General features: G+C 37.8%; 2 protein-coding genes and 1 long non-coding RNA gene across 6 annotated transcripts in view; 1 reads left to right on the forward strand and 2 right to left on the reverse strand.

Moving 5' to 3' along the window:
* LOC120549371 overlaps positions 1-5,949 on the reverse strand; it is a 34,853-nt gene extending 28,904 nt beyond the window's left edge. For 2 of the 4 annotated variants that reach the window (XM_039786251.1, XM_039786247.1), the window contains exons 1-2: positions 5,312-5,949; positions 5,053-5,201 (exon numbers count right to left, since the gene is read on the reverse strand). In XM_039786251.1, the coding sequence (XP_039642185.1) occupies positions 5,053-5,098 (46 nt within the window). In that variant the 5' untranslated portion in view covers positions 5,099-5,201; positions 5,312-5,949. The remainder of the gene's footprint in view (positions 1-5,052; positions 5,202-5,311) is intronic. The other 2 variants (XM_039786249.1, XM_039786250.1) reach the window with 2 other exon arrangements.
* Positions 627-2,530, forward strand: LOC120549373. Its single transcript, XR_005637377.1, has 3 exons — positions 627-690; positions 2,124-2,292; positions 2,453-2,530. It is a non-coding gene; the product is annotated as an uncharacterized LOC120549373 (long non-coding RNA).
* A 159-nt stretch (positions 5,950-6,108) lies between the features above and the next one.
* dtd2 (D-aminoacyl-tRNA deacylase 2) lies at positions 6,109-9,696 on the reverse strand. The gene is made up of 3 exons (XM_039785170.1): positions 9,356-9,696; positions 7,883-7,952; positions 6,109-7,147 (listed from the first exon to the last, which is right to left on the reverse strand). The coding sequence occupies exons 1-3, from the start codon at positions 9,464-9,466 to the stop codon at positions 6,831-6,833; spliced, it is 498 nt and encodes a 165-aa protein (XP_039641104.1). The 5' UTR covers positions 9,467-9,696; the 3' UTR covers positions 6,109-6,830.
* Positions 9,697-14,667: the final 4,971 nt, after the last annotated feature.

Raw genomic sequence — 14,667 nt, forward strand, 5'->3', positions numbered from 1 at the left:
TTGAAATTATGATTTATTCTTTATTTTGTCGTCAAAACTGTCTTACATTTTTGTTAAACCATGTAATGTTAACGTTAGACTAACGTAAATTACAACACCAGTCACCTTAACTGACAGAACCGACCAACGGTTATAACCTCCCTTTCGAGTAATGTTAACATTTAGCGTGAGCTGCTGTTCTCAATAACCCGATTACTATCGTTAATGGTTTTAACTTTCTTTCCCTGCTGTCCTGGAAAAAAAAGTAAGATAGGCCTGACGTTACGTTATATTGTGTGTGTGTGTGTGTGTGTGTGTGTGTGTGTGTGTGTGTGTGTGTGTGTGTGTGTGTGTGAGAGAGAGACATTTCCAGCGTTAACGTTACAGTCTGGAGCATGATACAGAAGCGTGACTCGCGTATTAGCATAGCTAATGTGCTTTTTAAATTGTGTAACATTACATTATGCTGTTACCACAGTGGTGGTTAACAAGTGCTGTTTTTCTTTTCTCTATTGTACTGTAGATAATGAAGTTGACGGAGAAGCAGTGGACTATGGATTGACTGAGAGGATGGTTTCATACCTCTTTGAAGGATTTTTTTAGAAGCAAGCCAACAAATTCAACCGATTTGTTCAGCAGTGGAAAGAGAACCGTGACAGTAACCATCGAGCCTGTCCCGGTACATTCAGAGAAGGCTACGGCGGAATCAAGGTACCGGTAACAGTAATGTGTTATGTCTTTGTTATAACGTTAGGCCTAAAAACCATGGAAAGTAACTCTCTAATCTAATAGACATATCATCTAGCTTTAAGGTTACTACTGAAGAAGTTTTTATCTGGATCTGAATTCACCTGGCTCCGGTAGTTTATGTAATGTAACATTATGCATTAGTGTGTACACACTCTACACAGAATGTAACTAAGTACATTTACTCCTGTACTGTAATTCAGTCCAAATGTTGAGGTACTTGTACTTTACTTGAGTCTTTTCTTTTCATGTCACTTTCTACTTCTACTTGGTTACATTTCAGAGAGAAATATTGTACTTTTTACTCCACTACATTCATCTGTTACAGCTTTAGTTACTAGTTACTCTGCTACATTCATCTGTTACAGCTTTAGTTACTAGTTACTTTAGTTACTCCACTACATTCATCTGTTACAGCTTTAGTTACTAGTTACTTTAGTTACTCCACTACCTTCATCTGTTACAGCTTTAGTTACTAGTTACTTTAGTTACTCCACTATATTCATCTGTTACAGCTTTAGTTACTAGTTACTTTAGTTACTCCACTACATTCATCTGTTACAGCTTTAGTTACTAGTTACTTTAGTTACTCCACTATATTCATCTGTTACAGCTTTAGTTACTAGTTACTTTAGTTACTCCGCTACATTCATCTGTTCCAGCTTTAGTTACTAGTTACTTTAGTTACTCCGCTACATTCATCTGTTACAGCTTTAGTTACTAGTTACTTTAGTTACGCCACTATATTCATCTGTTACAGCTTTAGTTACTAGTTACTTTAGTTACTCCACTACATTCATCTATGGCAGCTTTAGTTACTTTAGTTACTCCACTATATTCATCTGTTCCAGCTTTAGTTACTAGTTACTTTAGTTACTCCACTACATTCATCTGTTCCAGCTTTAGTTACTAGTTACTTTAGTTACTCCACTACATTCATCTGTTCCAGCTTTAGTTACTAGTTACTTTAGTTACTCCACTATATTCATCTGTTCCAGCTTTAGTTACTAGTTACTTTAGTTACTCCACTATATTCATCTGTTCCAGCTTTAGTTACTAGTTACTTTAGTTACTCCACTACATTCATCTGTTCCAGCTTTAGTTACTAGTTACTTTAGTTATTCCGCTACATTCATCTGTTACAGCTTTAGTTACTTTAGTTACTCCGCCACATTCATCTGTTACAGCTTTAGTAACTAACAGTATGGTTACATTTCCCTACATTTTAAGATTATTGTTTTATTTAAGAGTCCATGCAGGGTTTGTCTACATGTTTTATTTCCCTACATTTGTGTTGGAGTTCATATTAAATTAATAAAGGCTCTCTTTGAAATTTAATTTTAAAATCCTATGATAATGTTGTGACATGTTTCCCGTTTGTTTGTGCTGTGTTGCAGCTATTTCAGGAAATGGGCCGGCTTCATGATGAAATGAATATCTGCCGAAGATTCGAAGATGGCTTTAAGGTCCTAGTACCCACAGTGCTTAGATTGACTCAAAGGAAATCTCCCCTTGCAGATCTGGCTTTGCATGAAAGAGAGGCTGCCCTCACCGAAGATGTCCCTGGTAAGTGACTCACTGATCAGCCATGTTGACCCCTAGTGTTGTGGAGCCATTTAAGCTTAATTTCTTTTCTATTTGTCTTCAGAAGATAAGGCCTAACCAACCAAAATGCACTGTACATTCACGTAATACACTTTCTTTTATATTTTTACTTATTTTTCAGGGATTGATTTCAGAGCTGCAATCCTGCTGTTGCCGATCCTGTTCAGGGAGAAAAATGACATTCTCGTCATACTGGGGAGGTGTGCAATTGCGTATTTTTTGGTGGGTCTATAAATGTATATATTTGAAAAGTTGTTTTTTTTTAATATTTATTGTGGTAGATTTCTGCAATTCAACTGAGTAAATACTACTTTATGATCTCTTGCAGAACAGCCACCCGTCGCCATATTCTACTGTACAATTCCACAATGTTGCTGACTGGAGGACTGTGCTCACTCAAAGGGTCCCTGCAGTGGTCAAACTGGATTCAGTCAGTCTGCTGATGTTTCCCTTCAAATCTCATGCACCGTAAAGGACCGTAGGACAACATTAGACTAGAATAATGGATCAAGTAATGACATTTTGGAGTTATCACATTTCCAAACTCTTTTTCCATAACACACAAAAACTCAGAAACTAATTGGTCAAGAAGACGAAGAGGAGAGTCTTTTTTTATTTATTTTTTTACAAGCGGTGCCATTAGCCTTCAGGTACCCTGTGAGCATCAAGAAGGCGGAATAAACTTCTGTGAAGCACATCCAACAACACTGGATCCATGTAAAGTATTTTTTGAGAAAGCCACAGGCTTATTTGTCCTATCATTTTGTCCAGTAGACATCTTTCTTAGTTCCTCATTTAGTTCTTGTATGGTTATATGTTTTTCTTGATGAGCTTTACATACAACAAGCCTCAATACCAACGATGCTACACCCTCCAAGAAATCATGCATGACATCTGGAGAAGAAATGTTGTGACGTCAAAGTAATCTAATTGGTCAAATACCCGCCCCCCCCCACAAACTCCATACATTCCTTTTGTTTTCTTTGTTTTACACATTCTAAATGGTATCTGTGTACATACACATTTCTTAAAACAAAATCTGATTCACTGAAGTTCTTTTTCATCTGCGAGGGAGTAGCAATGCAGTATCTACAGATTCCACCAGCACCAAAAGACATGGTAAATCCACCTACCATGTGAGATGTAGGGCTGCTCCCTCTTAGTGGATTAGTCGACTAATCGGTGGTTCTGGTCTTAGTCAACTTAGATCTCTTTAGTCCATTAGTCATGTTTGATGCTTTTTTCATGCTGAATGACTTATTTCCAAGAAACGTACGAGCACATCTCTGGTAAACACTAGGGGTGGGGGGAAAAAATCGATACAGCATAGTATCGGAATATTTTCCGTGGCAATACTGTATCGATACACAGATGCCAAGTATGGATCTTTTATTATGATATATCTGTTGGTCAGTTTGTCTGATTGACAATCCCATTTTGCAGCAATACAATTGAAGTGAGATGAACAAACAGAGAAATGTATCTCTTGTCTTTAGATAAAACAGATGTTGACAAAGTTTTCTTTTGGGGACATAATTTGAAATTGGGAAAAATGGAAGTTGGAAAAAAGGTAATAAATTACAATATATTGCAGAATATTGCAATATCTTTAAAATTGCAATAATATTGTATCGCGCGCTATCGTGTGATGATATTGTATTCCCACGCATAATAAACAAGAATCAAAGTGGTGCTTTAACATGACTCTTGCGGAGAAACTCAGATTTACAGATTTGTCGATTAAATCAACGCTTAGTCGATACAATTGAATGAGTGAGTTTCTTAAGGTCATCCAGTTATGGTTTCAAAATTACATCTAAACCAAAACTTTGATGTGAACGTAACGGACAAGCAAAGCTAGATGGATATGTTTTAGCTGTGAGCCGTACTTTAACCTACGTTCCAACAGTGTTGTAGAGCGTTGTGGATGAGCTCAAAGCTTGTTTTTTTAATCCAAACACAGACATCATTCAGCGTCATGTAGTTTATCCTTTAAGTGACTCTTATGATTTTATTGTTTTATAATGTATTTTACTTTGGTGTGGTGTGCTGAAGTGTTTTGCTTGGTATTTGATAAAAGACTATTATGTTTCTATATTATGTTTTTCTGCATGATAATTTTGTTATTAGTGATGTTCATGAAATTGAAAGAAGGAAAAGATTTTTCCTTTTTTTTTGAGTGGCAGTATGAAGTTGTCAGTTGTTGAATTAAATGCTTCTTAAAAAAATTATTCAATTTTTTAAAAATGTTCTTTATATCAGACATGACATCCTAAAACATTGTGGCATTTTATTTTGGGATGTTACATCGTATGGTTGTGAGATGAATTATTTTTGAATCTGTGAATGAAACTGTTTTCCATTTAAGGACTAAAATAAATGTCTAAAATTCAGTTAGTTGTTTGCCATTTTATTTCACTTCTTAAGGAATAAAAAGGAACCTTTTTGCCACCTAAAGGTACAAAATGGCTTTGTCACTGGGGCGGTACCTTAATGGGACAAAATTGTACCTTTTCCAGAGGTACTTTTATTGTACCTTTGTTTAAGGTACATTATTGATCCTCAAAGGTACAGTATTGTCCCTTAAAAGGTACAAAGAGGTAAGGTACAAATTTGTTCCTCTGCCTCAAGGTACAATAATGTACCTTTGAGGGTACCACCCCAGTGACAAGCTTTTGTACCTTAAAGGTCCTGTTTTGTACTTTTTTTTCTGAGAGTGTGTGTGAAGGCTGCTGTTGCTGATGGTCTCCTCCTCAGACTGATACATTGACAGCTCAGACAGCAGAAAGTGATCTTAAGTTGTTGACATCATTTAAAGACCCAATTACCATCAAGACTATAGCATAGCTTGTTACTGGGGAGAAAACACACTGTAGCAAGCACATTGCCATTTGCTTGACATGTCAAATTGACCATGACGTTTTTTTTTATTTTTTATATTTTTATCTGGGGGAAGAAACGAGGATCACAAACAACTCACAAGTCGTCCTTTGCGATCAGCTCCAACACCTGCTCCAAGCGAGGATCCCAAACAAATAGTAGTAGTTTCCTCACTAAGTAACGGTCATTGTCACGACTCACATCTGCACTCGACTCACATCGGGTAGTGGCCAACTGTTTACGGTAGTGACCCGTTCTTTTAATACATCCACCGACGGTAGTGACGCCAAGCTGACTGAATGCTGTTTTGGGGGTCTCTTTAAACACAGCTGAGCGCCCCCTGCTGGCCCGGAGGCTCACAGAGGGTGGACAAAAATAACAGAACACCTTTTATTATTCTTCACCAGGTGAAGCTTATATTTTTATTGGATCTTTTTTTTTTTTTTTTTTTAAACATTATGTGTTTTCAGCCCATGCGAAATTATTTCTCTCTTTATAATTGATTGCCTTCTGTTTGTACAAAAAAAGAATTATGCTGGCCAGGAGTCCTTGGAAAAAAAAAAGATGCTTTCAGTATGCTGGAGTATTAAGACTTCCCTTCACTAGAACCAGGAAATTGTATGTTGTCATTAGGGCTGGGCAATATATCGATATTATATCAATATCGTGATATGAGACTAGATATCGTCTTAGATTTTGGATATCATAATATCATAATATGGCATAAATGTTGTTTTTTCCTTGATTTAAAGGCTGCATTACAGTAAAGTGATGTCATTTTCTTACCAGACTATTGTAACTATTCTATTATTTGCCTTTACCCACTTAGTCATTATATCCACATTACTGATGATTATTTATCTAAAATAAATAAATAAATATTTTGTGAAAGCACCAATAGTCAACACTACAATATCGTTGCGGTATCGATATTGAGGTATTTGGACAAAAATATCGTGATATTTGATTTTCTCCATATCGCCCAGCCCTAGTTGTCATGCACATTTGAGATTTTTTGTAGTCTACTTACTCATGTCTGTGGGGCGATACACAATTACACAATATTCCAATGTAGTTTTGTCTATTACATATCCAGGGCTTTAAATTCACTTTTTTGATCACTAGCCAACAATTTAGATTCTTAAAATTTTCCAGCCAATCAGATTTTTCCACTAGCCAAATTGAGTTTTTCCTAACTTGACTTTAATTGCAGAGTTTGTCTCTCGCCGTTGTGTCCGTCTTCTCCGTTTCAGCGTGGCTCGTAATTCATACCACACGCTACGCACGTAGCCGGCGGTTGTACGCCATGGTGTTCATGGGAGTTTTCCAAGCCAAAAACACAAAAACGGCCACATTTCTTGGCAAAAAAACAGCCCAATCTGGCAACATTTCTGCAGTCGGCATTCATCACCAGCCATATCTGGTTAGTAACTTCACAATGTTATCGGCCAAAGTACATTTTTACCTTCATTTGGCGGGTTGGCAGGTGTCAATTTAAAGCCCTGCATATATCAATACATAAAGTCTTAGGTACTGTTTCCAGCCCTGTTGGTAGATATTTGGACAATAACTAAGAGACATGTTGGACCTCCATGAGGCTACTAGTAAAGCTTCATTGATTAAAAGTCCATCAGATGTGTGTATGGTCCGTTGGTGTCGAGTTTCAGCACTTGTCTGTTCCCATAAGTCCCATGTTTCACCGTCACTTCAGCTGAAGCAGCGGCCGTCAGCTCCTTCTCGCACAGAGAAACGAAGGCGGCGTAGAGCCGCAGGCCGTCCTCCTTGCGGATGTTGTCGTGGTACTGCATGGCCCTGCCTTTGGCCTTCCCGCCCAGCGTGGCCTGAGGGACAATCAGCACGCTGCCGGGAAGCTCCAACACCGACACCATCTTCCCCGAGTCGGACTCACACAGCCGCAGGTTTAACAGCGTGGACGCTGGATGAGAGAGAGGGGGGAGGACACAATATTTACACCAGCAGCCTTGGTATCATGGTGCATAATGATAAACCTTGTGAGAGAAAAGAAAAAGTCACAAGAAGATAGACAAGTACACAAAAGCCAAGAATCATAAAGAGTAGGGCTGCACCATAAGAGGAAAATATGCGATAACATTGTTGAATATCGCGATGACGATATTACTTGCGATAAACGGATATTAAAGTCTACACAGTTCTGCTGCTTTCAATATTCTGCTAAATACAACACATTGCTTGTTGAATTTAAAACAAATAAAAGGAAATCATTCTATTATTGGATACACTGAACATTGAATTGAATATAAAAGGCACCACTAAAAAAAAGAATGACATGAGAAGTGTCTTTTGCGATATTTTGCAGCCTTTCGCGATATGGTTATTGCACCAGTTAATATTGCGATGAAGATTAAAAAAACATATTGTGCAGCCCTAGTAAAGAGAAACATTCAAAAATATGACAAACATATGATATGTATAATACATCAAAAAAATAATAAGAGCTGCACAGTATTTGAAACAAGGATGATGCAATGTGAAAAAATATTGACGAAGGAACGTGCAAGTGTTCACTATAAAGTAAAAACATCTGCAATGTTCAGAGATAATAATCCAAATAAAAACGTGAATTGAGCCAAAGGTGGAGACATGATGTTAATGTGATATGTATAGGTCACAGGATCAAACGGTCACTGACCCATCTTGGGCAGGATGTCGTCTGTGGCGCCTTTAAAGAAACACACGTAGATCACCATCCCTCTGTCAATCTGAAAAACAGGAAGTGGCATCAAGGATGTGGACCAATAAGCAGCCAGCCTTCAGCTCTTGGTCCAGGTCTGTGTTTGGTGTGACATGCTGTAATTCCTTCCTCTTACTATTGTGATGCCAATTACTGGAGCCATGTCTTTTTTAACCGCTCACTGGGACAACACGAGGGTTAATCATAATAAGTTACTCTCTACAGATGACCTCCATTTAAAGCTGCCTCTGTGCAATAAAAGAACAGAAATGGTTTGGATTTGCCCAAACGCTGTTATGCACAAAAATGAATTGCTTGATATAAACTTGATAAAACCTTGTTAAAGTACAGGTTCAGTCCAGCTTTTTCCAACAACAACAAAAATGGCAAAAAAAGAAATTATATATATATATATATATATATATATATATATATACACACACATATATACATACATACGTACATACATATACATATAAAAACTACGGTGCTACTTGCAGCGGTGGAATGTAACTAAATACATGTACTCCAGTACTGTACTTGAGTTCAAATGTTGAGGTACTTGTACTTTACTTGAGTGTTTTCTCTTCATGCCACTTTCTACTTCTACTCCGCTACATTTCAGAGAGAAATATTGGACTTTTTACTCCACTACATTCATCTGTTCCAGCTTTAGTTACTAGTTACTTTAGTTACTCCACTACATTCATCTGTTACAGCTTTAGTTACTAGTTACTTTAGTTACTCCACTACATTCATCTGTTACAGCTTTAGTTACTGGTTACTTTAGTTACTCCACTACATTCATCTGTTACAGCTTTAGTTACTAGTTACTTTAGTTACTCCACTACATTCATCTGTTCCAGCTTTAGTTACTAGTTACTTTAGTTACTCCACTACATTCATCTGTTACAGCTTTAGTTACTAGTTACTTTAGTTACTCCACTACATTCATCTGTTACAGCTTTAGTTACTAGTTACTTTAGTTACTCCACTACATTCATCTGTTACAGCTTTAGTTACTAGTTACTTTAATTACTCCACTACATTCATCTGTTCCAGCTTTAGTTACTAGTTACTTTAATTACTCCACTACATTCATCTATTACACTTTTAGTTACTAGTTACTTTACATGCACACAGAACACATGTAGTTTATATTAAAAATATTTTTTTTTTTAAAAAAAAACAAAAAAAAAAAAGAAAAAAAAACAGGGGGAGAAATTTAAATTTTTGGTTTTTTTTTTTTTTTAAAAAGAAGGGGGGGTTTTGTTTTACTTTTAATACTTTAAGTACATTTTCCTGAGGATACCTACATACTTTTACTGAAGTAACATTTTCAATGCAGGACTCTGACTTATAACAGAGTGTATTTACAGTGTGCTATCAGTAGTTTTCCTGAAGTAAAGGATCTGAATATTTGGTCGTCACCTGGACAAACTGGGCCTCGGAGTGTTCCTCTGCGGGCTTGACCTGCAGCCTGGCCCGCAGACACTGCTGCAGCACCGCCCGGGCTGCGGGACCACTGCCTTTCTCCGTCATCACCGGGCCTGACGTATATTAAGAACTACAACTTGTTATTAATTTACTCTGCTGTCTCCCTGATTTACCTCGCAGAAGAAAACACACAGTCTGTGGAAGAAACCGATCCAATTTGAAAACTTTAACACCAAACAGCAGCACAAAGAAATGTATGTTCAATGAATGGGGAGGAAAAATCACAAGGAAACTCATGCGACCATGGATCATAGACAGTATATGCCATGGATGTATGAAGCATACCCACTTCCGTGTTAACGTCAACTAAAAATGCCCAAAGGTGCTCGAAGCTGCGCATTATTTGCGCAGTCTCCCCCCCCCCCACCGGGCCGTTATATTGTCGGGTAATTTAATTTAATTTATAATAAAAGATTGTATTTTATGAACTACATGCGTTTTGTCTGAAAATATCTTATGTGTAAAGTAACTATAGTAACTAAAGCTGTAACAGATTAATGTAGTGTAAAAAGTACAATATTTCTCTGTGAAATGTAGCGGAGTAGAAGTAGAAAGTGACTCAAGTGAAGTACAAGAGCTTCAAATTTGCGTGTGTGTGTGTGTGTGTGTGTGTGTTTGTGTGTCTGTGTGTGTATGCATACGTGCGTGCGTTTGTGGATCAAATGGCAAATGCAGCGACTTGTACCTTTTTTGTAACCCTGAGACAACACTGACATCAAGTGGCTGCTTGTAGGACTTTCACTATAGAAGCTGATGTCATCAGATGAATGGGTCATTGGGAGTCATAGTTATAGTCATTAAAGTGCCCATAATCTTCAGCATGTTAATAATTACAGGAAGTAGACATGTCAACAACTAGAGGGTCATTTCCCTGCACAGGTGCAAGAGTTGAACAAAGGGTAGAGTTGTTTCAGTCTTCAAGTACAATTCATATTTCTCATATCTTTATTGCGGTTTGACTGCTGCCAAACATCCAGCGCAAACAAAGGCAGCAGTCATTTCAGGGAATTACCAAATGTATGCTATCAATTACTTAGAACAAGAGATACAAAAAAAATGTACTCTTAATTTGTCACATACAATTGAAAGTAGGCTACAATGTAGTGAAATTCAATTATTGAATTTAACCCATCCTAAATATAAGGACTATATATACAATACATAAAGCATCTGGCGAGCAACTTTGACAAGGGACACTTTGACATGTGGCCGGAGGAGCCTGGGATTAAACCGCCTATCTTGTGATTAATAATAATAATAACTTTTATTTATATATAGCGATATTAAGGGGTGACCACTCTACCTCTGAACCACAGCCACATTGTGTAATGTTTAAGTTGAGGTTATGTTAAAGGGTTTACATGAATGTACTTGAACTAAGATTCAAAAGCCATAAAGAAATGCAGAAAAGAACAAACAAATGTTTGATACCAACGTATGTCGAGTCATGGAGACCTGTCCCAGAGTTGTTCTGACAAGTTTATCAAGATTGTCAAGACTTTTATCTGTAAGCATTGGCACGTTGGCCTGGAGAAACAGATGCATTAAACAAACACAATACACTAAACAAGAATAGGTTGAAACATAGAATATGGCTGGACTGCGTGTGGTCAATGTGCTATATTGTGGCCAAAATATTACTCAGATAGTCAGAGGTGTCTATAATGTAAATTCCTGGATTATAAAAGTTCACCTGCTTGTCTTTCATCTGGACCCTGAATCTGTAATAAAGTTTGGATTGATATCACACGATAGGTTAAGCCACGTTTGAGTCAAAAATGGAGGATTGTTCACACCTCGCTGTGAAAGCCTCCTGAGTAAGCCTCGATCCACTGGTATCGAGAGTGTGATGGCTACATTTATTTGTAGGCCTACAGCCAAGCACCTTATTGAGGATCCCAGGGCAGAGCGGAAACACCCGCTGACCAGCGGTGACGGCATTTTTCTTCTTTTCTTTCTCATACAGTGACTCTATTATTGAATGTTTGATTGCATTCTGACACCATTAACAGTGCTATTATCACGTTATCCCAGATTTACACTGGAATCTGGTGTCACGGTGTCTTAACGTCAGAAATGCCCTCAAAACTACTGGTCTGTTTAATGGACAAAAATGTGTTCTAGGAGAGTATAGTTTTTGAAATATGTTTGCCCACCAAAGCTTTAGTAAAGCTGGAAAGTTCATGGGCTTACAGGTATAAGTTCCCAACTAAAATGGAAGTGTATCTATCCATGAGACGGACAAGTGACTAACATAAAAACATGCTAATGAAACACTTATAGGCATAGCTCAAAACTTTAAGAAATGTGCTTATTTGCTTTCTTACAGGGAGTTGGATGAGAAGAGTGGGTACCACTCGCCGGTTATCTTAGATTAGCAAATAACATCCCATACAACAGCAAATGGTTTGTTTTTTTGGTATGGATTAAACAAACAAGATATAATGTTAGTTAGCTAGCATGCAGATGTTTATATTTTGGACAGAGCGCAGCTACTGTAGCTGTTTCCCTTTTTGTAATCTTTACTGTAGGGCAGCTATGGCTGCTTGCTCCAGCTTCATATTTTCCACACAGACATGACGCAGTGGTCAGGCATTGAACTATGTGCAAGACAAACTGGTTTTGTTATATTATTTGATATTCACTTTCAATATTGGATGGATGGTTATATATATATTTTTGGGGCTTTTCCCTTTATTTAGACAGTGGATAGACATGAAAGGGGGAGGAGACAGAGCAAAGGGCCACAGACCAGATTCGAACCCAGGCCGCTGCAGGACTCTGCCAACATGGGGCGAACGCTCTTACTGGGTGAGCTAGAGGCCGTCCCAGATGGATATTTGGGTTCATTTTAAAACAAGAAAAAGCATTTGCGTAATTTGATGCTTCAGGTTTTTAAAACGAATATTTACACATAAAACATCTAAAAATGCAGATATTTAAATGTGGCATTCCACATGCTCTGTGACTTCAGAGTGGAGGCTACATTTTTAAAACATTTCCTTGTATATCTGATGTGATAGGATGTCAAATTCCTACTGACCCAATTGTTTTGTTACTTAATGACGACTCTAAATTACACCTGCTTGGGAGACAGAGTAGGATTTGGCTAGCCGGCTCAACTGCAACCAAGAAAATGAAAGCTCAACGCTGGCTCTCCCGCCACTTGCTTTGTATAAAACAGTGGTTGGCGTATTTTCTGGATATAGTTATGTTTGAGCTCTCTACAGCAAGGATTAACAAAGCCAAGTCATCAACTATAGACCTATGGAAAAACGCAGCAGCACAAGTATCAGTCCTAATGACCTTAGCATCACAAGAACCAGAGGAGAGCGACTAGGCAAGGTGTGGTTTTTGTATTTTCGTTTTGTTTTCCTCGAGACCGCAGAGGGTGGGGGGTTGGCGAGTTTTTTTTAGTTCCTGTTCCATTGTATTTGTTTGTTCTGTATGTTGTTTGGTCAAAAAAAAAAAAAATGTATCATAAAAAAAAAAATTTCAGCCCAGCAGCAAGAGATGGAACTCCCATAAGGAGGTCAGAAAGGTAAAGTTTCAGGAAAAAAAATTCATTGCATAACATGACAGGAAACAAAACAGCAAGATCATTTTAGCTTTTCAACATGAGCAGGCCTCACTACCAACGTAAGAAGCAGGTGTTTTTATGTGCATTCGACACTTCCGTGGAATTATTCTTTGTTCCCTTTATTCAATAGTAATAGTAATTTATATTCCTACACATATTTTGCTTTTTTGACATGTTACTCTGGATATAGTTTGATTTATTAATTATTTCAGTATTGTCTTTATATTAATTATTATGTTCCATCATCCTAATGTTCCGTACCTGAAGTGCAATTCATTGAAGGCCAATGCATGTTAAGTGGTAAAGATTGAATTCTTTTTATCATACGTGTCTATGTGTGTAAATACGTTTATAACCCATAAGCAAACTAAGCAAAAAGAGAAAAAAGAGGAATAACAAAAATCATCTTTTGGAAATTGATCTTAATGCCTTAAATGAAAGAATTAGGAAAAATCCAACCTTTAAGGACACCAATTTTCTTTGTGAATGGATAATGTATCGTAAATAAATAAATAAATGTTCTTCCTTAAAATACAGGGGGCATAAGTATAGACACCCCTATGTTAAATTCCCATAGAGGCAGGCAGATGTTTATTTTGAAAGGCCAGTTATTTCATGGATCCAGGATACTATGCATCCTGATAAAGTTCCCTTGGCCTTTGGACTTAAAATAGCCCCCCCCCCACATCATCACATACCCTTCACCATACCTAGAGATTGGCATGGGGTACTTTCCATAAAATCATCTCTCAATGCAAATCAAACCAGCTATTAGGCTAACTGAAATAAAACCATGCCAATCTCGAAGGTATGGTGAAGGGTATGTGATGATGTGGGAGCGTATCTATGTTCCCAGGGTCCTTTTCTCCAATTTGATATTCTGTTAACCCTCCTATTGTGTTTCGGTCCAATTTTGATCCATTTCAAGTTTAAATATTTCATAAAGTTAACCCTAACCTCTCTCCTAATCCTAGCCTGTTTGGAGATGGCAATATTTGATTGTTGGAGCTCTCTAACCTGATCTTAACCTGTTTTTCTAATCTTAACCTGTTTGGAAATGGCAATACTACTGCTGATTTCCTAACCCTAAAAGAATTATTGTTGTACCCTTTTCTTACCTCCAGGGAATGGACCTCCTGGAAACATAGAACCCTGGAATAGTACTCTGGGAACATAGGAATGACCCCCCGTCTAGCACCATGTTACAGTCCTTTTTTCCTGTAACAAGTACTGTAATGGATTCCAATTTGAAATTCAGTAATTACATTACTGTTATTAACTCCAGATACTTTGACATTTTTAGTTAGATTTGGTGGCTGCAGTGGGGTTTGCCTCTACCAATAGAACAGCAATTTGCTTTCCAGTGACTCTTAGTAACACATTATGGCCGTTTAGCTGCCTTGCTAACTTTAGCCACTGGTGAACCTGCTTTTGGGCGGTTACTAAACCAGATTTACCAGCTTTTGTTTGAGGGCGTGTGCTGTGTGGCTTCACTGAAGACCTCACAAGTGCTGCTGCGTTCATCCCCCAGGGCTAAGCTAGATGGCAGTAACTTAATCCAAGCCATTGGTGGACAGTGTGGAATGGAATGGATTTTGAATTGATTAAAGGCACCTTATATGAAGTGGGCGGCTGTGGCTCAGGGGGTAGAGCAGTCGTCTCAATC

This window comes from Perca fluviatilis, chromosome 20 (assembly GCF_010015445.1).
Source record: "Perca fluviatilis chromosome 20, GENO_Pfluv_1.0, whole genome shotgun sequence".
Taxonomy (NCBI): domain Eukaryota; kingdom Metazoa; phylum Chordata; class Actinopteri; order Perciformes; family Percidae; genus Perca; species Perca fluviatilis.

Excerpts from the sequence above, each read along its gene's own strand:
- dtd2 (XM_039785170.1), bottom strand. The coding sequence starts at position 9,466 with ATGACGGAGAAAGGCAGTGGTCCCGCAGCCCGGGCGGTGCTGCAGCAG. Across the intron at positions 7,953-9,355 it reads CCGAGGCCCAGTTTGTCCAG|ATTGACAGAGGGATGGTGAT; the intron begins GTGACGACCAAA and ends CCTGTTTTTCAG. Across the intron at positions 7,148-7,882 it reads CGACATCCTGCCCAAGATGG|CGTCCACGCTGTTAAACCTG; the intron begins GTCAGTGACCGT and ends TCTCTCATCCAG.